Source organism: Xiphias gladius, chromosome 2, assembly GCF_016859285.1.
Source record: "Xiphias gladius isolate SHS-SW01 ecotype Sanya breed wild chromosome 2, ASM1685928v1, whole genome shotgun sequence".
In the NCBI taxonomy this organism is placed as follows: Eukaryota; Metazoa; Chordata; class Actinopteri; order Istiophoriformes; family Xiphiidae; genus Xiphias; species Xiphias gladius.
Genome location: NC_053401.1, coordinates 17,838,917 through 17,863,806, shown reverse-complemented (window position 1 = coordinate 17,863,806; position 24,890 = coordinate 17,838,917). Strand labels below are relative to the sequence as shown.

Below are 24,890 nucleotides of genomic sequence, written 5' to 3'. Positions count from 1 at the left end.
CATTGCATGTCTGGTGTGTGCTATATGGGCATCAAATGATGAACGTCAAATAATGCAGTGTTGCAAGACACAGTTGGTACATTTGGACCTTTAGAGGGAATTGCTTTCAGGACTTGGTTGTGGTCAATGTTCGCTACAGACATAAAGGAAAAAACCTTAAAGTAACATCACTTGCATCTAAGCAGTAGTGAGCAAGAACTCTAGACTTAGAAATGAGGATTCAGCAATAACAGCTAAAACTCCTACAATGCGGTTTCATTGACCACTCCCATACAAAAACACTATTGCAAAGAAATATATTTCTGAGGTGCAATCTTGAAACATAAGGCAAAGATTTCGTGTATAATTGATTACAGGAAAGTGTTACTTTTACAGAAGCTGGTGACAAACAATATCATGAAAGTGAAACACCTCAACCAAGTACTTCCTTCAGTACCTGTAGTGCAAGGTGTTCGCTTTTGTGTGCAGTACAATAGTAGTGGTTACTCACCAGGGTGAGCCGTAGATCCTGAAGCCCCTCACGGTGACCTCAGAATCCTGCAGGTAGATGCAGTTAGTGAGCAGCGACTGGACATTCTCATAATTCTCTGGCTTCAGCTTGGAAGCTGAGGGGAAGTAGTAGAAGTCCTGCTTGATCAGGTCAGCCATAAACTCTTGGTCAAAGGTCAACTCATGGTTTCCGGCAATTACTATCTTGATGTCGTAGGGCAGGGTACCTAGCAGGGGAGGAGAGGGGGAAGTAGAGGAGTGAAAGTAAGGAAAGGGAAGGGGGGCAAAGTAGGGAGGGAAGAAGGAAAAGAAAAGGAGAAAGATGTAAGACAGGAAGATAAGAGAGAAGAGAAGACGGGAGTGCTTTGGGAGTGACAAGGAGAAATGTAGTGAGGAGGCAAAATTTGTTGAAGATGAAAGACAGATGAGAAGCAACAAAGAGAGATAATGGGGTGGCATGAAGATCATTACAAGGGGCAAGGGAGAGGGGGAAAGGGTATAGAAGAAATGACAATAAGGGAGGAAAATGAGAGTTGTAAAAGAAAGAAAGAAAGGAGAAAAGTAAAGACAGGAGACAGGGGTGGAAGATGAAAGACAGGGAGAAAGAGGAAATAGAAAATGTTGACATCAATGAAAATGAGACATCAGGACATGGACAGGGAAACGACATGTAGGGGAGCAGGTGAGTGAAAGGAATTGAAGAAAGGAAGGGTGACAGGCATCCTGGGCAGAGACAAGGAGGAGAGCTAAAATTGAGGACGACGCGCAACCCATCCCAGACAGCTTGGCATTCACATGCAACAAAGCTTTCTCATTGTTCCCCTTCATTTCTAGCAAATTTGTACATCTGTCTTGGCTTCCATCCATCAGTCAAGGTCGCAACCCACTGCACTGCTGTCTCCTGTTTATGGAAGCATAGCTGAACGCATCAGTCAGGGAATCTTTATTTGGAGGAATGATGAGGAGGGAAAGCAGAAAGAGCGATCACTGTGAAGTTTAAGATGCAGAATATTAAACATTTACCAATTATGGCAACCGATGCTGCATCTTTTCTTGATTTTCTTTCATCACCCTTCTTTAATCAAACTCCCACTCCTTCACGTCACTCCCGTTATCTCCTCTCTCTCAATCGCTTTAATTGGCAACTCAGGGCACACTATTGTATGTAATTGATCGGTGTCCATCAAACTTAGCAGCAGCCAGCCCTTCACAGATCTAGATGATGTTTTCAAACGTCTGCTAAGGAAACAGCGAGACAACACCGACAAACATCTGGGGGTCTTCTTTGTCAGGTAGAGTGGATGAGGGGGACTTCAGTCACCATGGCTTTTTTTTTTATTACTGCCAGGACGAAATGGCACGCAGCTGAACACACTGGATTGTGTGTCAGCATGCGTGTTTGTGAGTGACTTTCCTGTGTGTGTGCGCATTTGCAGCATCTGTGCATGAACATGTCATGTGAGTGAAAAGGAGTAATTAAACTGAGCTTTAGAAGAGGCTGACAGCCTGGCGATGGCTCTGTCATAACAGCCAATCACAGCCTGGTGACAGAAAGAGAGAAAGAGCTGGGGGTTAGAAAGACGGAGCGGAAGGACAGAGCGACAGAAATACTTTAGGAAGCCCAAAAATCCTTGAGTGTGAAGGAGGAATAATAACAAGATGAAAGCAGCTGTCAAAGAGTGCCCATGTCTGCAGTTTGGGCCTGAGCCGCCCCCTCTCCCCACCACAGTTCCCATTTGTTTGGCAGAAGGGTTTGTGTTTAGTTGTCAAGAAGACACCAAAAAAGCCTAGTAAATGGGGGGCTGCACCTCCACAAAGGCACATGGACCCACCACCACACAATCAAAAGATGTTTGTGATTCCTTTTCGTCAGACTTTGGCATTTCAAAAAATGCAAAAAAATCCAAATATCTCTGCACATTTTCTGAAAGACTAATGGAGTATAGTCAGTGCTTTTCACATCCCAGAGACTGCACTGTGAGTCCTCCAGTCCAATATTTATGTCTGTCTCACTTGTATTTTTCTCTAAAATATTGAGAAATTTGAAAAGTGAGGAAATACAGAAATTCTTTTTTTTTACCAATGCTCAGCTTTTGTGTGAACTGTTAACACACTGGACTGGTAATTTTAGTCGTTCAACAGTCCTACTCTATGTGGTAACTAGCTATGCAACATGTTTTCAGATATTTCAACAGTAAAAAATAAATAAATAAATAAATAGAAATTGAATATTTTACTTTTCAAATTAATTTGTACATTTTTTTTAAATTTTGTTTTCAAATTTCTAAATTTCTTTGTTGGTTGGTCAGAACAGAATGAACATGAAATATGGTCAAGAAGAAAAAACAAGTTTAGTCTTTGACCTCTCAAACATTGTAATACGGGTTATCTTTTTTTATTTACGCCACATCAGGTTCAAGACTACTTTCTCTGAGTTGGAACATGTTATAGCCAACAACCTTGTCCAAGATGTAGTAATTCAAAGGGAATCTTCCAAAGACAGACAAGATGAAAATGGAAAAGATATCAAGCAACAGGGCAAGCTGGCCTGGATGAGATCATCAGCTGAATACCTAAAATGCAAAGATCAAAAATAAGTAGGGGAATATGTGTGTCAATGCATGTTTGAGCCTGACGAAGAGAGCAGGGGAATAAGGTGCTCATATATTTTCCAACAAATAAACATTATCTGGTTTTTCTCAGAAATTCTGCAACATACACAGTTTTTCACCCATGAAGTTTGACAGCCAACTGTAAACTGAGAGAAATAAATCACAGGGAGAAATATAAAACTCCACCAGCTGGATACAAATATACCCCACACTTCCACAAATACATACATGCTCTTACTTAGCAGAATTAAATTTCAATTTCATGTATGAATTTTCTGAAAGTTTTCCCTGGAAAAAAGCTGCAAAATGACAAGGTGGGAATACCAACTAGCTGAACATCACATAGTTTCAATCTAACTAAAAGCTGCGTGTGCGTCTGTTTATTGTAATTCTCTGTCCAAGCCAACTGCTGTCTGTGAATATAAAAATAATAACAATTCAAAAAGAAATCAGCAAAACAGTCTGTTACTGTGCATGTCCAAAAAGAACAAATCAATCACAAAAAGACAATTTCTCCATCAAATGAGAATGAATTTGTCGGTTCTGTGACAAAAGACAGAAGAAGAGAAAAGAAGAAAAAAAGAGGAGAGGATGTGGGTGGAAGTGTATGTGTGCGTGCGCGCGTGCACATGGGGGGGGGCATATAAACATTTCGAACAATATTCCCAGACAACACGCAGAGTGCTCTTTGTCGCCCCGCAATCTCTTGTCTTTGAATTCAAAAGGCTACTTTAAAGCAACAAATGTTTTAATTTGTCTGTGAGTGAATCAGCGGCAGCACAAAGCAGGCAGCCACATCAAAAATATAACAAAAGAAGAAGAAGAAAAAAACAAAGTTGTGAGTGAGCCAGAGGGGGTGAAAGATTCGAGGGAAACATGGGACAATGATGGCTGAAAGTAAGGCTGCTTCCAGGAGTGGAAACAGCTGGACTTCATCTCATTATTCCTCTCTGGTTCTCCGATCACTTTTTGCTCAGTGTCTTTGCTCTTTTGTCAAGCACCTGCCCCCTTCCAGTCATACATATCCCAGATCCCTGTCTGCCATCTTTGTTTCTGTGTGTCTGTCACCATAAAAACCTCCATCCTCCAAGGAACTCCACAAGGCAGCTTGTGTGTGTGTGTAAATTTGTGTAAAAGTGCCACATGCAGCATGCAGGTATGTACATGATCCTGGGGGTCCGTGTATAAGCGTAATGTTTATTGTCTGAATGCATAATGACTATGTGTGTGTCTATACACAATACAGGCTGTCTGTGAGTGTGTATGTGTGTGTGTGTGTTTGTGTGTGCCTGTGCATGTGTGTGTGTGTGTGTGTGTGTGTGTGTGTGTGTGTGTGTGTGTGTGTGTGTGTGTGTGTGTGTGTGTGTGTGTGTGTGTGTGTGTGTGTGTGTGTGTGTGTATGTGGATGCACCACCGCCACAGGAAATCTTCCAGAGTTCGGCCACCATTGTTCCGGCATTGGGTGGTCTGCTCTTTGAAGAGGAAAATCCCTGCTCTGCCCAAAGCCCTGGCATGTACAGGGGGATTACTGCCCATTGTGTGTGCATGTGTATGTATGTGCTCTTTTATGTGTGTTTGTGTGCATGCAGAAACAAAAAAGCTAGACATTTTCTGCCTGCCAAGACTAAGTTAATTTCTAAGTGTGTGTGCATAGATACAAAAACTAGTAGCCAAAACGTCCTGCCAAATAACTTAATACTAAAATGTGTGTGTGTTTTTTAGGATGTCTATAAGTGTATGTGCACTTGCAGAAAAGAGAGGCCAAATATTTTTTGCCAACTCAGAATGATTAAATTAATACCAGTACCATTGTGACAGTTTGAGCGGATGCATGTGTGCAGGAAACAGTAGCCAGAACTCTCTACTAAAATGAAATTAAAGGAAAAGTCTATTTCAGCTTGGGTCTTGTTTTTTTAGCATATGAGCCTTTTATCTATGTGTACTTAAAAGAATTACAAAGTATCACATTTTGGTTGAATGACAGTATCAGACCACACAGCTGTGTGTAAGGTAATATTATTGAGGGTATGCAGGAAAGAGAACGTTTTTCAATTGCTTAATCATTCTCTTGATAACAGTTGAAGATCAATACCACTCTAATTTCTGTGGGCTAAGTATGGTACTAGAGCTGGCTGGCGATCAGCTTAGCATAAAGAGTGAAAGCAGGGGAAACAGCTAGCCTAGCTTTGTCCAAAATTAAAAAAAAAACACCTACCAACACTTTAAAGCTCACTGATTAACACATCTTGTGTACAAATTTTTCTCCTACTTCCAGTCTTTATGCTAAACTATGCTAATCATCTCCTGGCTCTAGATCGATACTACTTGCATGATACGGTATCAATGTTTACATCTAACTCTTGGCAATAAAGGTAATATGCTTATTTACCAAAATATCCAACTATTCCTTTAATTTTTCCTTTTTGAAAAATAAACATACACACTTGCATTAGTTTAGTGCTCTTGGTGATTCCTGCATTCCATCATATCAAGCCACCACTCAACCCTATCAACCAACTGAAGCTCAGAATTACAATTTTTGTGTCTGTACGAGAAACATTTGGTCATCTGCCCAAGTCTGTGAGGATTTGTGTGGATTTCTGTGTGGACATGTAGCCCAAGAGTGATTGGTGTATGTGTGGACTGTACGCAGTATTGGCACATGTTCGGACTCATCTGTGTACGCTGTCACCTGGTGTAGTATAAAGAGAACCATGTGTGCCTCTGCGGGCATAGCTACTAAGACAGCAATGTAGAAAGTTTGTTCCATTGCACTTAACACAAACCTATATTATGTAGGCTTGGCAATTGTTTTTGTTTGTTTGTTCGCATTTATTATAAGATATTATACTCATTTGAATAGCTGAGTTATGGGAATGATGTGAAAGCCCTGAAAAGAAGTCTGAGGGGCAAGAAACACAAACAATCAGACAATCAGGGATCGCAAACAAAGCCTCAGGTTAGCCAAATGTATTTGTCTATTGTAAACATTGATCACAGTTAACAAACTTCCAGGTTCAATTTCAACCTGCTCTCCTTAAGAGACGCTGTGTGGCGTTTTCCTGTAAAATAAAGGATTATAACCAACATTTCAGGCACGCTGACTCCAAATTAAGTGTTTTAGATAATCTGGATAAATTGTTGGCTTGTTTACCACCTGTCTGATCGTCTGACTGTTTGTGTTTCCTGCCCCACTGGACATGACTAAGATCTCAGATCTCAGAAGTTACTCTCGAGATACAATGTAGCCATAAAAGAGAGAAGTGGGAAACACTACAAAAAAAAAAAAAAAAAACGCAAGATGTAATAAACCAGAATTATTCTTTAAATCTGTGTGTGTTTAGGTGTTTCTAAGCACATATGCCTGTGCATGTTTGTGTGTATAAACCCCTTTATCTGTGTGTGCATAAACAGAAATGCAATAATTCAAAGGGAAGCTTCAAAAGTAACGGCACTGATGTTCAAAGACAGACAAGCTAAAGTCTCAGCTCGGATCAGTCTTAATTCCTTTACAGCATTTGTGTGCATATGTGTGTGTGAGTGTATGAGACAGAGGGAAGACTAGATGTGAGACAAGAAAGTAATGTCACAAGAAGGAGAGAAAAAGAGAAGAAAAGGAGAGGTGAGTAAGAGATACACAATGCAAAAAGGGAGAGATATGGATGATGGAGACTTCTGCCTTCCCACCTCAGCTTAAACTTAATACTAACTTGTTTCATTTAAGTTACCACCCACACACTCCTGCGTCACATCATACACACACACACAATCATACAAGCAGACGCAAAACAAAGACCAGCAATTATGAGACAGCATACACAAACACCACCTACTGAGCCACGCATCTAAAACACACATTTTATCTACGTACAGCAGCACCTCCTAACACTTCACAATGTCCTCTCTGAGCATAATGCATTACACACACAAAGGAAAGACATACACACACTCACACACACACACACACACACACACAGAAGCAGTGACAAAGACAGATCAACGCATCATCAAGCGGCCTCGTAGGTGGTCTCTCTCTTCTCTTTCTCTCCTACACTCTGTCTCTGTCTCTTTCATCCTGTCTGCTCCACTTCCACGTTCAGTGTGACGACATCGCCTCCAGGATAATGGGGCTGAAGATTAAGCTGCAACTTTCAGAACCAGCGACGTGGGCTTCTGATGAATGCTGATGAATTAAAAGACTGGCCACCCACCATCTGTCCCATGTCTGTTTTAAAAATGAATTCCTACTTACGCCACGTTTAGCCAGAACTAAACTAAAACCCTTGTGCACTGTATTACCTTTATGTTCTTGTCAAAGCTACTTTATCGTAACACGGTAATGCATATCTGTAAGCAGGGACGGTTTTGAGACCCGATCTAATTTGATGTGTTCAAGGGCACTATGACAATCCGAGATTTAGGTGATTTTACATTGTCTTTTTCTTTTCTCTCTTTTGGTGTTGCTGACTTCACTGTTGGCCTATGAAGGTGAAGTCACTCATATGTCTCCTCCACCTTACATATCAGTCACGATAACAATAAAATTTTAAGAAACAAGACTTAGAGTCTACAGCCGTGCTAGCGGCTCTGTGAGACTGTACTTAGGCACAGCAGTGTTTTGAGCAAAAAGCTAAAGTCAGCATTCTACAATGACAATGCTAACTGTTGCTGTATAGTAGGCATACTGTGTACCATGTTTAATATGTTAGCATGCTAACATTTGCTAATTAGCACTAAAAAGAAAGTACAGCAGAGACTGATCAAAATGTCTTTAGTTTGGCAGCTATTGGACAGATACAAATGTTGACCTGACAGTGGCGCTAGATGAAAGGTCAAAGTCTCATCAAAATTATTACAAATCATTCTGACTGGAACATGAATGTTTGTGCCAATTTTGTCGACAGTCCATTCAATAACTGTCAAGACATTTCACAAATGTCATCCTCATGGTGGCACTAAATGTAAAGTCAGGGGATAACCAAAGTCATTAAGATACATCTTCTGGGGGGAAACGATCATCACTGGTGTAAACCATATGTAATTTGTAGTTAATGGAACAATTAAAGCACAGGTATGATCTTTTAACTGATAAATCAATTCCATTACAGAAATGTACCAATCTATGACCTGAGACTTTCTAAATGTTAAGGAATTTTTGAGACTTTGATGATTCAAAGTCTCACAAATTAATTTCCACTGTATTCTAAGTAGTCAGTCAGTGGTCAAAAATGATGATCAGTGCATCAAATTACTGTAGTGTACAATTATTACAAATTACTTTAGTGTAAAAGAGGTTTACGACTCACTCCAAAATTTCTAATTACTTTGTTAAAGGTGCACTCCATCAAATTCACATATGAAGCTCAGGTTACTAGTCATGGGGAGTTCTACTGAGCCTGTGAAAACTGTTGTATACGGTTTTCTGTTGATTTGGAGGAGCTTCGTAAAATCTGAGAAATTAACCTTAATTATGTCATAATAATGACATCAGGTTTATTTTAGGTTGGCCTTTGACACTACAAATTTATACCAGAAAGCCTGTGTTCCAAAATGGAATTGAGGAGTTTGAAAGACATGGTCGTTAACCAGGTAGGGAGATACTAAAGAAAAGGTGCTATTGGTTGCATTTTGGGAAATGGAACCTGATTTATACCAGGGACTAAAAGTGAGGATTTCTCGGCCTGTGCTGCTCCAATTTTGATAATTCTTTTTTATAATCTGTCCCTTGCAAGTCCCCCAACTTATATATGAAATACTAAATTGCTAAGTATCTCTTTAGGGGGGAATATTTAAGTTTATCTACCCTCATGGTCAATTCATGGTATTTCTTGCTCTCAGACAGACATAGAGATGGATGGCATACTGCAGACACAGATACACATCTACTCATCGGTTGGAGGTATAAGTATGCAAACACGTTTCACACATAAACACTAGAAAACATGATGATGACCTCATGAAAGCAAGAACAAGCACTCCTTTGTTGTATTTTGCTGAACAACATGAAAAAGCCCCCCCAAAAAGCCAAAATGAAATCTGTACACAGATTGATTCAAATCTAAATCCTCCTGCTATTTATTTAACTCTAACAGTTTGGCCTCTTGTTCATTTGCTGTCTATTCCTGCTTGTAAGAGAGGGCTAATGCCGATTAAGCAACAGTTTGCATACAGTGGATTATATACACTGATGATGACCCAGAAAACAAATCTGAGACAAAGAGATAGAAAGGGAAAATTATAAGAAAGACTTCCATCATTTCATAAGCTATATCTGTAGAGGGTTCAGCCCCTTCCAAATGTCTTCTGAACTTGGAGGAAAAGAAAGAGAAGAACTTGTTTGAAAGAAAAATTGGGAATGTTTCTAAGACCATTTTCATATCCCGTTGCACCTTGTTTCCCTCCCTCATGCACATACACACGGGCAAGGAACACTTTCAAGTGTGCTAATAGAAGACACAAAAGCAGTGCGGGACAGATGGGAAACGGTTTGCTTAAATTTACAGTCACTTGAAATTCTGTCGAGTTTCCCAGTGTTAAAAAACCATAAAGGATTGTCAGACCTCCTCGTTATGCTCTCCACCAGCACCACTCACTGCTGGGTAAACATAAGAGAAAGGGGGTGAAAGATAAAAGAGGGAGAGAGTTAGAATGAAGAAAAAATTAGGTTTGGGGAAAGAAGGACATATGAAAGAAGAGGAGAGAGGGAGGAAGGAGGAAGGTGGCAAGAGAAGGAATGAGGGAATAGGGAAGGAGGAAGCAAGGAAGTGAGAAAGGGAACGAAAGTAGGATAGAAGAAGAGCAGGCCAGGAAAAGACAGCAGTCATAAAAGTTTAATGCTCTCGCAGTTACTGAGCTAAAGGGAGCAAGCTGGGAGGAAAGGGAGGAAAGCTGAGGAGGTGAAGAGGAAGTCCAAAAGGGGGGTTGGGGGTAGGAGTTGGCTGGAGGGGGGGGGGGTACAACACCTGACATAGGATGGACGGGCAGAAATCACACACACCCTCACACACCAACAAACATCCGGGCAGAGGCAGGTGGAAGTTAGAGACACACTCCCTCTCCTGGGCCAGGAAAAAACACACACTCGCATTTAAAGTGCCTACACGGCAATCGCATCATGGTCGCCACTTATCTATTATTCAGCAGTAAAGGGGAACAGAGTAGAGTAAGCGCTAAATAAAGAGTTGTGGCAGAGATGCTAAGGCTGTGGCCCTCGCAAACACAGAGCTACAGAAAGAGAGAGAGAGGCCTGTGGTTGTGTTTTTTATCAGAGGGAGTCTGAGACAAAGACTCAATACCAAGATGAAAGTTGGGGTTACTCTAGTTTCAACCATCTATCCTGTCCTCAGGGAGTTTCACATGCATGTGATCAGAAGAGTTCTTACGCACTTTTAAAGCTGCACTTAATCATATTTCCTATATTAACAATGGATCAAATGACTACATGTATTATGAAAGGTGTGACGACTAGTAGTGATGAACCCACAGCGAATCAGTTATACAAAGCTACTGTCCACTACCTGCTCAACACCAAACAGAGACAAAGTTAGAGACTAGCTGTGAAAATAGTGAAGCATTTAGCAGCTTTAGAGTCAAATTTTTAAAGTCAAATTTTTTGTCATGAGTTTGTAAAGACAAAAACAGAGCAAACAGACATATGAGTCCAAATGAATGCTATGTTTCTCCACATCTGCTGAATGTGTGAAGTCATGAAAAGGGCACTTTTGTGGCCACAAAAAATAAATTAATACATAAATACTGCAGCTTTAACATACATAATGCACTTCCTCCTTGACACTGAGTTGCAGGTGTAAAGGAATACTCTACTCTGCTGTTGAGCATCAAATATACAGTGGGCCAACCAATACTATATTTTTGAATGTTATACTTATATTTGAGAGTGTTGTTACTCATTGGCTGTAACAACATTCAAGCCCACAGGGTGATGGATATTTAACACAGTATTGGAGTATTCCTTTAAGAATCCTCTGCTTTGGGAAGACAATAAAGGGTGATTTTTTTCCCCTGGATTCATCCCATGAGTGGAGTTCATAAAAGAGAGAATATACCCTAAATTTCCCTTTAAGATCCCTTTAAGATTTCATGCTTCCTGCAGAAGGAAAATTTTCTCTCACATTAAGGGAAAAAGAGAAAAAGACTGCATATGGCCAATTGGTTGTTAGTTGATCTGTATTTTCCTACGGTCTCTGTGTCTGTGTGATTTAAAGTTCTCGCTGAACGGAAGGCAGACAGAGGGAAAGAGCAAGAGAACAAAGCCTTTAAGAATTAAAGTTGCTCCTGTCTTGACCCCTAGTCGACTCTGAAGTACAATGAGATCCATATTTAAACACAGCATTCTCTTCAGTATATTCCCTGCTCTGCTCCACCAGCACAAGCTATCACACAGCATGAATAAAGACGCCACTCAAGTCAACAGTGAGGGCAATACACACAAACAAACACAAACGCTCAGGAAAGCATTGCCTTGGCTTATGAAATCCATGTGGATGCTGGTTTGTGTGCTGCTCATAGGCGGGAGTATGTGCTGAAAGCCTGATCAAAGAAGCCATTATTAGAGACAATTGGACTGAAGTGCTGCTGCTCATGAGCTTGAGGTCTGCCTCTTGCCCTCACTAACCTTTTTCCCCTCCCTTCCTCTTTCCTAATCTCTCTCCTCTTTCTCTCCCCTCACCTGTCCCACCCAATCAGCCTCCATCCCCAACAATCCAGAGCTCACTTCTGCCCAAACAGTGACTTTTCACCTACAGTCATCCTTTTTAGCTATCACAGCTCTTCAGTCTGCACAATGTGCTCATCAAAAAATGAGCATCTCACCTTAAACACAAACACACACTCATATTGGAACTCACCGTAAATCAAAAGTTAAACTAGGAGTTTTAATTATTAAAGGTCATGATGCATTTAACTGCCAATAAAAATTTACTTTTAAAAAAGAGTGGATTTATGATTAATTTTCCTTAAAGGCCATACCAAATTAATTGCAAGTTTTATCTCTTTAACTACAAACGATTTTCAAATGCTGTACAATTAATAATTTTAGGATGTTATTTGTCCTTCTATTCCAGGCAGCAATTTATTTCCATATAATGTGCAAAACATGCAGCTAACCCAAAGAGCCTGCTTTGGGTCGTCTAATCATCAAGATCAAGTCTGCATTAAATCTGTTAAGAGTCTCCTAATTGATTTTCTTCCTGTAAGGTAATGAATGAAAACCAGTGGATGTCTTGAATAACTGGAAGGCTGTCTCTTGCCTGTGATGACTGTGACAGTCATGTTTAGCATAAAGCCCATAGTTCTTATGCTCAGTTACAATTGGGCAGTCAGTTTTCTGATGTTAATTATGCAATTACACCACTGAGTAGTTAAAATCCCACTGATTTTAAACTTCGGTATACAATAGCTCCTAGCTTATTAATCTTATAATGTACCATGTTGTAACTGTGAAACGCAACAATTTGCACAAGCTGGCAAAATTGATTGGTATTACAATCCTGTATCTAAACAGGTTGTAACAAACAATAGAGAGAAACATTAAGATGCACACAATTTGCAAAGCTGGATTCAAACCAGTGGCCCTCCTGTCACAGGTCATTTGTCGACATCACTAGACCATCAGAACAATAAAGCTTACACTAGGAGCAATGGACACTAAACATTAACATACACTCAGTACTGCAACAGAGTCAGAGAGAGTGAATAACCTAATGACCTGTAAAACATTGTGAATTATGTGGTGGTGAGTAAATCATTGTTAGTTTGGAAAATGGTGCTTGCTTATCACCACTTGCAGCTATATTTGAATAATTTATTTAGTCTATAAAATATCAGAAAATGGTAAAAGAAATGTCCATCACATTTCCACAGAGCCCAAGGTGAAACTTAAATTGCTTGTTTACACCAACCAACAGCACAAAACCCAAAAATATTCCATTTATAATGACTGGTTAATTGCCCAACCTGTATAAACAGTACAGCAAGTAAAAACTTGATTGTGGTTGTTTTAAAAGGGACAAACCCCAAACTTAAGTCCAACACACTTGAGTACAAGAAGTGTGGAGGGACCAAAATATGGAAAAAGGACTTGTGCAGTATAGAAACACATGCACACGCACACACACACACACACACATTGTCCTCATACAGTGACTGACAGCTGGACCTGCAGGGATCACCATGACAACGGAGGGCAGAAGTTTGGCATCAGTCTCCAGGGCGACTGAGCTGTGACTTTACCCAGGTAAGGGCGCTTTCCTCTGGATTGGACAGTCTCCTTCCTCTCATTTTTAAACCACGTCTTTCCCTGTCATCTGCTCACTTTCAAACTCCTCTCCCTTCCTTTTTCCCTGCAAGAATTTCGTCTCCTGCGTCTTCAGTCCTCTCCTCTTTATCTCTCTTCTCCTCTCTTCTCCCCTTCTCCTGCAGCGTTCACTATCCCTGACAAAGACTTGAGCAGCAGCCAGCGGCCCCCGAGAGCCGACTGACTTCCTGCTAAAAATAAGAGCTGAGAGAAGACTCACACAGAGCTGCCACCAAGTGAGAGGGAGCGAGAGAAAGGACTGAAATGGGAGAGATCTTAGGAGAATGTGGAAAAAGAGAAAAAGGAAAAAGGGAAAATCAGAGCTGAAAGAAAGAGAAAGGATAAAAAGAGATACAAACAAAAACTGAATGAGATAAACAAAATAGGAATAAAAGAGGAATATAAAGATCGATTGAGAATAGACTCAACCAGAGGGATGATAAAAGAGCAGAAAGTTTGGGAGCAGTTGGCGTTACCTGACCAAAGCTCAGTTTGTACAGAGACAAAAGAAAAAAAGACGAAGAAATTAATACGCTAAACCTGATCTTTGTAAATCTCTGCACACAAACAACAGGAGTTACATTCATCTACAGACTGGGGCAGGAGCAGGAGGGAATGAAAGAGAGAGAAAGAATAGGAATAGCCAGATTATAAATATTTATATGCGCAGACAAGAGGAAGCAAAAGAGATGGCAGAGTTGCAGGGAAGGAGAAAATAACGGCACAGGGGAGAGAGAGGAGAGACTGACTTCAGAGGCAGCACAAGGCGCGTTTGGCTCAGTTTATCTTTTCTTTCCCGTCTCTCCCACAGCCTCTCTCACCGCTGGAGTGCGGGCTAGCGGATTTGTAGCCTTCGCTCCCTGTAGCTCACATGTGTGTGTGTCTGTCTGTGAGTGAAGAGCGAAAGGACAACAAACTCCCCCCTTATCTTCCCCCTCTCCTCTCCCATCCCTCAGAGAGAGAGATGAACACACAAAGGCCCGTGCACCCATTTACAGGCGCCTGCCGTTCCTGCGGAAGTTTGTGCTGGTGTTGATGACGCTGACGACAATGACGATAATGGTGATGATAACAGAGCTGCTCTGCTTGCTCAAACTGTTGTAGATTCACTGATTCAATAATTTTTTGCTGTCGCTCGGCTTCGTACGAGGTCACTTCATTCCAGTTTCCAACAGATATCACGAAGCGATGATAAGACTTACACTTGCTCCCACCTCAGTGCGGAGATAAGATTCTTCCAGTGGGGGCTGGTAAAGCAAAAAGTAACAGAAGAGAAGAATGAGCTCGGGAAAAGCTTTTACACTTTTCCTTGACAAAAGGAAATGGCTAATGAGCTCCATTTCTCTCCTGTCAACCCAACCGTCAAGGCAGATGGCCACCTACCCTGAGTCTGGTTCTGTCAGAGGCTTCTTCCTGTTAAAAGGGGGGTTTTCCTCTCCACTGTCGCCAAGTGCTTGCTCATGGTGGGAACTGTTGGTTTCTATATATAATATTGTAGGTCCTGACCTTACTCTGTAAAGTGCCTTGAGATAATGTATGTTATGATTTGGTGCTATATAAATAAAACTGAATTGAAAAATTGAATTAAAATGCCCTGCAAATAAATCTCAAGACTAACCTACATTTTACAGTTTTAAATGTATAGTACCACTTTCTAATAAGGCACCATTTTAAAGAGACTATAAGTTGTAACTAATGGCCTTATTAATGGTTAAAAAACCATTTACTGGTTGAATTGTTTACCACTGGTGGTATCTGAAGGAGAAGTTACTATGTAAGAAATACAACAGAAGAAGAGTTAATTGTCTATTATATAACCATTAACTCTTACAACTGGATACTTGATGGATTAAAACCCTTTACTAAGACTTATTAACATTCAACTTGATATTTTATTAGAACATGAGAAACCCGTAAGCATATTAATAGATTACCAACATTTATAGCTGATCTATAAAGTATTGATAAATTAACCATTAATAAAGCCATTAGTTACAACTTAGAAATCCTTTACACATTAGACTTAATAGAAAGAGGTACCGATCTTTTCATTTAGCTAAATTTTTGCTATGCTAGTCATTATAATTATTTAACCTACATGTTATTGCTGTGCACTGTGCACCTTTACACTCATGAGCACTTTATTAGGAACACCTGTACACCTGCTTATTTGTGCAATTATTCAGTCAACCAATAATGTGGCAGAAATGTCATGCATGAAATCATGCAGATACAGGTCAGTAGCTTTGATTAATGTTCACATCAAACATCAGAATGGGAAAACAAATGTAATCTCAGGTACTTTTACCATGCCATGATTGCTGGTGTCAGATGGGCTGGTTTGAGTATTTCTGAAACTACTGATCTCCTGGGATTTTAATGCAAAACAGTGCGGAAAAAAAAACCATCCAATGTGTGGCAGTACTGCAAACAGAAACGGCCTTGTTGATGAGAGAGGTCAGAGGTGAATGGCCAGAGTTGTTGGAGCTTACAGAAAGGTATTGTTAACTCAGATAACTACTCTTTAAAAATGGGGTGCATTAAAGCATCCCAGAATGCACAACACATCCAATCTTGAGGAGAATGGGCTACAACAGCCGAGGACCACGTCGGGTTCCACTCTTGTCAGCCAAGAACAGAAATCTGAGGCTACTGTGGCTACAGTTTTGGCTCACCAAAACTAGACAGTTGAAGACTGAAACAATGTAGCCTGGTCTGAGGAATCTGGATTTATGTTGAGTCACGCAGATAGGTAGGGTCAGAAGAGTCATCAACAGCATGAATCCATGGACTCAACCTGCCTTGTTGTTAACAATCCAGGCTGCTGCTGGTGGTGTAATAGTATGGAGAATGTTTTCTTGGCACACTTTGGGCCCCATTACACCTATCAGTCATGGTTTGAATGCCACAGGCTATCTGAGTATTGTTGCTGACCATGTGCATCTCGTTATGGCCACTATTTAGCATCTTCTAGTTCTTGCACGATAATGCACCAAGTCACAAAGCAAAGGTCGTCTCAATCTGGTTTTATGAACGTGAAAATTAGTTCAGTGTATTTCAGTGGCCTTCGCAGTCACCAAATCTGAATCCAGTAGACCACCTGTGGGATGTGGTTGAACGGGAGATTGGCAGCACAAATGTGCAGCTGACAAATCTGCAGAAATAATGTGATGCAATCGTGTCAACATGGAGCAGAATCTCAAAGGAATGCTTCCAACATCTTGTCGAAATCCGTCCCACAAAGACCTGAGGCTGTTTTGAGAGCGAATGGAGGCCCTACCCAGTGTGAGTATGGTGTTTAATTTATGTGCTCACTGAGTGTATATTGGTGCCAAAGTGGTGATGCACTTTATCCCCATTTTGTTTAGATCAAAGATAAAGCTGTCAAAGGAAGGAGCTCCAACTACACAAACTGCACCATAGAGAGGAAGGAGAGAAAAAAACTAAGTAACACCTGAAATTTGATGTAGTGATAAGAGTAATTCATCAGTTGCTATTTTAAAGCTGCACTAATCAACATTTTCTATTAACAATGGATTAAATGGTTGTATGTGATGTGAAATATCTGCAAACTCTCTCATCAACCAGTAGAAGCAGGTGTTTTCAGAGAAAAAGCTGTAAAACGCCACTGTCCACTACCTCAGCAGCAACCAGCAGACAGACACAATTAGAGACTAGCTGGTGAACCTAGTGGAACATCTAGCTGCTAAAGAGACAGATATTTTTCTCAGGAGTGAATATTAAACTTACATTCATTGGGTGGACACAAACATGACTCCAAATGGATGATCATGTTGCTCTATGTCTGCTGGATATGTAAAATAAAATAGTATTTCAACAACAACTTAAAAGTAATATTATTTCAATCTTTTGTTTTTTAAGTTGTCCAAGGCTTTAGATTGCAACAGAGTGGCCAAAAAATTTTGATAATGCAGCTTTAAAGTAATAATCATAGATTTCAGAAAGATTTCAGTCTTGGTTACACCTGTTGTTATTGGTGTTAACAGAGTTCCACTCAATATAGCAGATAAAGTATATCAACAGGCAACACTGACTTCCAGTGAGTGGCCAATCTGTTGGATATGGAACAGAAAAAGAGCTGTCTATCTGTTCACAGCACAGCCAAAACAAACTGCGGACCGGGAGGATTCATCTCCTAAGGATATTTTATTCAGGAAAACTAAAGAAGAAAAAAATGTTTTGACTCATGATCACATTACAGTGGTACTGTCTGTTGTTTTCCACATTAAGTTCAGTGCATCACACACCAGGTTTTGATTTCACATGCAGTACAGGTATACAATATTTCCTGTGAATCCCTTTTGTGTGAGTATGCTATATGCAGGAATGACACACTCTGCCAGTAACAATAAAAACTACTAACTAATGGCTATTGGTGAACAAAAATGACAGCTATATATAATATCAGAAATGGGGTTTGATGGGGTGCCCTGATGGCCTAGAGGTTAAGGCACCAACATGTGGTTCCCCATCTCTATCCAGTCATTTCCTGTCATCTCTCTACTCTCACCTATCAAATACAGTTATAAAATTCCCAAAAATATATTAAAAAGGGGGTTTGATCAAATAAAATTCAACGTTAAATGTTCAAAACTGAGTGAGGATCATCTACTTGATCATTTCTGAAAATCAAACAATGAAATTTTTTTTCTCAGTGGTTTTTTCCTGCTTTTTCCACAAAGAAGGACAGGCCCTCTGTCTGCTGTCTGTGTTAAACTACGCAAATATTAACTAGGACATCTCTGCAGCCTCTGTCTGAGTGTCATGTAACACAAACCAGACTAACACCCCACCACATCAAATGTAAAGAACCAAACTGTGGGTTTTGCATGTGCACCACAAACAATATACAGCACAGGCCGTCTTTACATTACTTCTGTTGGTCTCCAAAAGCACACCACACGTTTTTAGTTTAACCTTTTTCTTCTTTACAAGCAGCCATTGGTTTTAATTCATTACAGTAGGCTATGAAAATCAACTTGCAGAGACTTCCTGTCCATCACAATGAACATTCAGTCAGCATTATTTATTTATCAAGGTTATAACTGTGTGAAAGTGCAGTTATCGGGGGAAAACATTTAAAAAACCTTCTATTATGATGTGTCTAAGGAACTCCTCAAAGATTTGGGAATCAGCAGCCACATAGTACTGCATTCATGAGCTCTGTTGTCAGAAAATTGAATAGGGAGAGTGTGAAATGTACATTTAAAAAAATTGCTATTCAGAAGTCATCAGAAATTTCTGATGTTCTCGATCATTCTTGAACTCACCAGAAAGGAAGAAAAGACCCAAATCTATTCAGGAGGTGAGGAATTAAATTTAAAAACATATGGCATGCTTTGGAAAATGGTCAGCGGTAAAGTGAGGTAAATTTTTAATTTGGAGATCTAAAACTGGTATGGGCCTTTTAAGTAACAATAAAAACCACAACCAAAAAAAAAAGCTTATTGTAGCCCTGAGATTTTGAAAACTTCAAAGACTCCTTCCATTTTCAAAGGTTTCTTAAAAACTTTCAGCTTTGCACCCAGAGCAAGAAAATTTAGCCTGGTACCCACTCCAGCCATATTGATAGATCACAAGGGAACCCAGTTACAGAGACCAGGCCCCTGACCCGCTCTGGATCCAGAGCCACAACTCTCAGAGATGCTGACCTAGCCAGTCGTTAAACTTCTTGACCTCAGAGGGCAGTCCCAGCTCGGTGAAGTCTCCGGCATGGATGAACACATCCCCGTACGGCATCTGGATGGTGTCTGTGCGGGAGTGAGTGTCTGAGACGCATACAAAACGTGTGTAGCCCGGCGGCTTGGGCGTGTCGTGAGGCATCGGGTCCACCCTGAGAAGAGTAAAAGAAGAGAAGACAAAAAAGTTGAGGGAGAGAGGAAGGAAAGGGGGTCACTGCAGCTCTTGGTACACCTAAACAATACTTGCGAAAGAGACACATTTCTGTATGCAAAGTCTCTGTGGTAAGAGGCTGACAATGAAAGAAGTTTGAATTAGTATCCAGCAAAAAATCCTCCCCAAAGACTGAGACAGAGGAGGAAACAAGAGGCATAGCAAGAAGCATGAGTGAGAGGCCACAATAAAAGCATGGCATAGAAATGTGCAGAGATAGAAAACATTAAAGTGCAGATATAGAAAAAGAGCAGAGTCCTGTGAGATTTCAAGCAAGTGTGCAGATCCACAGGGTCTCCAAGGGGAAGAGAGGAGCTGGTGAATAACTGTGGCCCAGTTTAGCGAGCTTTCCTCCAGGTACGATTACACCCAGCCCTGCCTCCTCCTCCTTTTCCTCCTCCGCACCCCACCACAAGAGAGAGAAAGAAAGAGGGAAAGTGGGAAAGCGGATAGTCATGCATGTAGCACAGTCAGCAAGAAATGTGAGTCAAAAAAGTAATGAAATACAGAAGAGGGTTTATGAAAAATGTTTCATTTCCAATATAGAGTATACAGAAATGTAAGGGAATATAAAGTGATGCTTTATGGAGACCCCAAAAGAAATTCTTTCTTAACATCAATTTAAGTGTGTTTAAAAGATTGCTTTTGTGGCTAGATAAATAAAGTTAAATAAAGTTAAAGCTGAAATTATAGTTTTATTTCAATTTTGAGGGTCAGAGATGTCCACGCACAGTCAGTTAAAGAGAGGTCCTACTAATATCATAACTTCTTAACTTCTTAATTAAAAACAAGTATGCAAATAATAGCTGAGTCTCAAATAATACACTGGACAAACAAATACAGCTGGTTACAACTAAAGGCCAGGTAAAACCCATTGTAAGATAATGGCTTACATGGTAAATTCATCAGAATTCGTACCGATGGAATTAGTTATATTGCAGTTATATTGTACTCACCAATCTACTGCTCGCTTTTACTTAGCTGTTTTTCTGTTTGGTGCTCAGCTACTGTCAGTGAAACCCAACACTTGCTGCACAGAAGTTTCATATTAAAAGCCTTCTAATGGCTCAAAGGGTCACTAGAAGGATCAACCCATGTGAGGCCTTATAGTACCGTGATATGTCTCTATTGTTTGTGGCTATTATTTGAGATTCAGTCATTATTGGAAAACCAGTTTTTAATTGAGAATTTGTGGTAGGCTACGAAATGTAACACCAGATCAAAGTGTTTTTAGTAACTTGCATTTTTCTTGGCTTTGCCTCAATATCAAATTAAAAAAATCTAGGAGGAGGTAGCTGAAGAGTATTCTTTGGTGTTTGCAAGCTGCTGGTGAAAGCAACATGCTAGTTAGCCTCACATGTTGTTAATTAGTTGTTGTCAACAAGGTGTTGAGTGTGTGTGTGTGTGTGTGCAGGTTAAGAGGGTTGTGGTTCTGTGACATTGGAACACAATTTGAGCCTCAGTGTCGTGGGCCCAACTCAACCCAGCACCAGTTATTGAGAAAGTTCCCACCTGATGAGTTGCCTGCAGTCTTACACTCACACACAAAGTCATGTTGAAACCATGATATTTTCTTTGGTAAGACAGGTCAAGGGACGTGACTCATGAAGTTTCACATACCAGAAGGGTTCCTAATGAGTGGCTATTTGTAAGACTAGCAGAACCACATATACAGTAAAGGTTGGACTATTGAGCAGGTCATGGCATTCACATGAAGTTGCTCTTAAAGCCAAATGGCCCAGCAATTGTAGTTCAGTGTAAGCACAAACAATTTAGATATGAGGCTGGGTCATGCTGCTGAGTTTCTGAGCCTAATCATAAGTCAAATCATAATTCGACAAATACACGGCATCCATAGGAATACCCAACTTTTGGTACATTTTACTGTGATATGATAACTTCCTGGTCAAAAAAAACCTACTATTGTCTTTGGATGCTTCCATCTGGTTTCCACCACCACTTTGCTCACTGCTGGAACCTTTGCTAACAATATTACCGACTGTATCCTGACTCACATATACATATACTCACATTGTAGCAGTATCACTCTTTGGGGACATGTTTACATTAAAAGCCTTCGAGCAACTAAAAGGGCGTACTCCCTCTTTTTCCAAGTTGGCTTTTAATGTGAAACATATACAGGAAGTTAGTGCTGGGCAGTAAGACCAAAAATTTGTATCACAGTATTTTTTAAGATTCTGGTGGTTTCACAGCATATCAATTTTTTTTCATGGCTGTGCCTGTATATATGTTTGTATTAGCTTATTCTACTGTCAGGATATATAGAATTTAAAAACATTTTAATTTCATCATGTATATAAAGAAGGCTTTGATTACAATGGGTTTGATTGGCCCCACAAATGATACAATATATGAAGGAATCAGTATGCAACAAATAGTTGCAGAATGTATAGAATCTTTGTTGTGAAAACTGCAATGTGTTAAAAAAAGACCTTACAAATAAAATAAAAATAAATAAACAAAATAAAATAAATAGATATGCCAACAACTTTAACAATGTTTCCTTTTCAAAACAAAATATAAAAAGATAGTTCTATAAACACTATAAACTGACCTAAAAACTCACAGTGTTCAAGTATTAAAAGAGATTTTTCTCAAACATTCTATTTCACAAGTAAGAATCAATCTTAATCTTAATTCAATCTTAATTGACAATATGTTATCCTTCAAGCCAAGGTATTCAAGTATTAAAATGGCTGTTGATCAGTCACAATTCCCTTGGTTTTCCATTTAACAGATAACACATTCCAATTTTTAAAGTGCATTAATATTATCCTTCATGGTACAGTATTCAAGTTTTCAAAAGGATTATATTGCTCTTGTTTTTCCATTAGAAAAATAAACAATCCACATTTAAACTCACAGTAATAATATCCTCTGATGCCAACATCTTGGCACATTGCAGGAAACATTATGAACATTACTAGCACAAATCACCCTTACAAATACAGGCTTTGATAACTGAAGCTTTTCAAGACATTACAAATTTTGTGCCAGGAAAACCAGCCTGTCCACTGCATCACAGGTGGACCTGAGCTGGTGAAGCGCCAGTGGTGCCTGCCTGTTGCTATGTCAGCAGTGATTTTATCTTTTCTACTGCTCAGTCATCCACCTTTTCATTCTTAATTGTAGGTAGTTTTGAAGCAGCGATAAAGGAGAAAAGCCATATCTAGCAGGTTATCTGTGCCAGGATCTAAGTACTTTCCATTCAAAAAGGTTAAAATGGTTGTCTTCATATCCTTGGTCAGTTGAGTGTCATTCTGTCCCTCAGCAAGAATGGTTTCATGAAGACATGGAGTACTGGCCTGAGGTATGAGACACTAACATGGCATTCACCAAACAATGCATCTGTGAACTCAGGAACTTAACAACTTAACACCTTTTTTACTGCATCCAGCACATCCATGTCCTGCCAGCTGGGCACCAAGTGCCTTGTTTTCTTGTCAGCTTTCAACACCTGACTTATGGCTTTCTCCTGCTCAGTCAGTCTTTGAATCATCTTTTGTCGCGATCCCTACCTAGTAGGCATCTCTGTGGTGAGCTGGTGCTTTGGCAGGCCCAGTTCAGCCTGAGCAATGGCTCAAAGGCTCAGTGGTTTTGATTTTAATGGAAGGCTAACTCCTCCTTTTCCAGGAGTACAAGACCTACAATTTTTTTGCTCACACAGACTATGTTCTACAAGGTCATCTTTTACACTTCACTCGGTAAAAACAATAAACACAATGATTAGTGCATTTTTGCTATTAAAGAAATATTATAACATGCTAACTCAAAGGTTAATAAAAACACCATCCATTTTTGAAAACATCACACAATTTTAAATATTTATCACTTTTAGGCTATGAATAATTCAAAAAACAAATTGTTTAATGAATACATTGATTCATATTTAACTATGGCAAGGTGAAGCCTGTGTCCAAAGCATTGGAATCTTTTCCAATCATTCAGCTGGACTGCCTTCACAATGTTGGCAACACTGTCAGTTGTTAGGGCCACCTGCCTCTCCTCTCCCAGACCCCAGGATTCAAGAGCCTCTCTCAAGCCTTGTACAATTATTTCTCTGGTGTGGTCGTCCGGGTAATATGACATTTACAAAGAGTGGTTGCGCAACTCACAGTCATAACTGATGAAGTGCATAATTATGCTCAGGAATGGCTCCATTGTCTGACTTGACCACAGGTCTGTTGTTGCAGAAAAAGTGGGCGACAATATGCAGCTCCGCTTCCTGCTTGTTGTGCTCTTTTTGGTATAATGTTGGGATAGCAGTTTGGCTAAAGTATTTTCACCCCGGCAAGACATATTTCGAATCCAGTGTTTTAATCATTGATCTGATGCCCGTCTTTCTCGACTGTCTGTAGCAGGACCATGTCCTTGCATAGGTGGATTGTTACTGTGTTCGTAATGTCACTCCACCGCTTCTCCTGTAATATGCAGTGCCTCTTCAAGCAATGTCTGACCCTTTGGCTTCCCTCTTTCACTTGCATTCTAGGTCGATGTCCTCGAATCCAACAATGGTAAAGACATACGCTGTTGGTATTCCAACACATTTTTTAATGCTGAGCTGTTGGAGTAACTTGCTAGTGTTACCACCAGCAGCAACAACAGTGGCTTGACAAACTTTGCATTATATAGTCTTTTGGTCAGCATTGGATTTTCTAAAACCAGAAAAACTTCGAAACTGCAGACAAAGCTCCCCTCCGGGGCATAAGTTCTTCTGGTGCATCTCCGTTCTCACTTTCTTCATCCTCCATCTCTTTACTCTTGTTTTCTGTTCTATAGTCTACCATAGCAATGGAGCATTTCACAGCTGTTAACAGACTGTTAAGCTGCCCGGCCAGCTAGCGAGCTGTACCCACTATGCTGTTAAGTGGTGTAATTTTGCAAACGTACAATCAATAGTGTTACAAATTGTTTATGTTTCACAAATCGTTGTGCGCCATGGTGCTTTGCCCTATTAAATATAGTAAGTTGTGGGTAATTAATTGTCGCCTTATGAAGTTATAACTATTCAAAAGAAGGGTACGCACAGCAGTTGCGTGCAGTGATTTTTACAGATGAAAGAAGGATAACCAAACAACCACCTACCAAACCCTCAACCTCACAACCCACCATCTCAATGTGCGATTCAGTTTTTTACTACACCAAAATCTGGAGCAGACTAAAACATACCTTTTCATGACAATAGTAGTACCAAATCTCTCTTAAATTTAGGGCCTGTCCTTGTCTCATGATTTTGCGTGGCCTGTCTTTCCTGTGCTGAAACTCATGTGCAGTGTAGAGGAAAAATATCTAAAAATCACCTCTATGGTACTCTTTAAATTATTTAGTATTAATTGACAATGACACACTCCAGTGACAATGCAGAATCCTATATTTTCCTGCCTCAATATTGTTAGCCTTTCCTGGCTCATTGTTTGGACCATAGTCGGTAAACACGGGGAGACTTTGTGTTCTGCTCCAGGGCTGAAGTTGGCAAGACGCAGAAACTTGGCTTGGGTCTTGAGGAGTTGTAGCATTTATTTGCTGACAGCCTAAAGCGC

General features: G+C 40.1%; 1 protein-coding gene across 1 annotated transcript in view; it reads right to left on the bottom strand.

Moving 5' to 3' along the window:
* mpped1 (metallophosphoesterase domain containing 1) overlaps positions 1-24,890 on the bottom strand; it is a 74,178-nt gene that overhangs the window by 47,603 nt on the left and 1,685 nt on the right. The window contains exons 2-3 of the mRNA XM_040149992.1: positions 19,089-19,270; positions 491-716 (exon numbers count right to left, since the gene is read on the bottom strand). Coding sequence (XP_040005926.1) covers positions 491-716; positions 19,089-19,270 — 408 coding nt within the window. The remainder of the gene's footprint in view (positions 1-490; positions 717-19,088; positions 19,271-24,890) is intronic.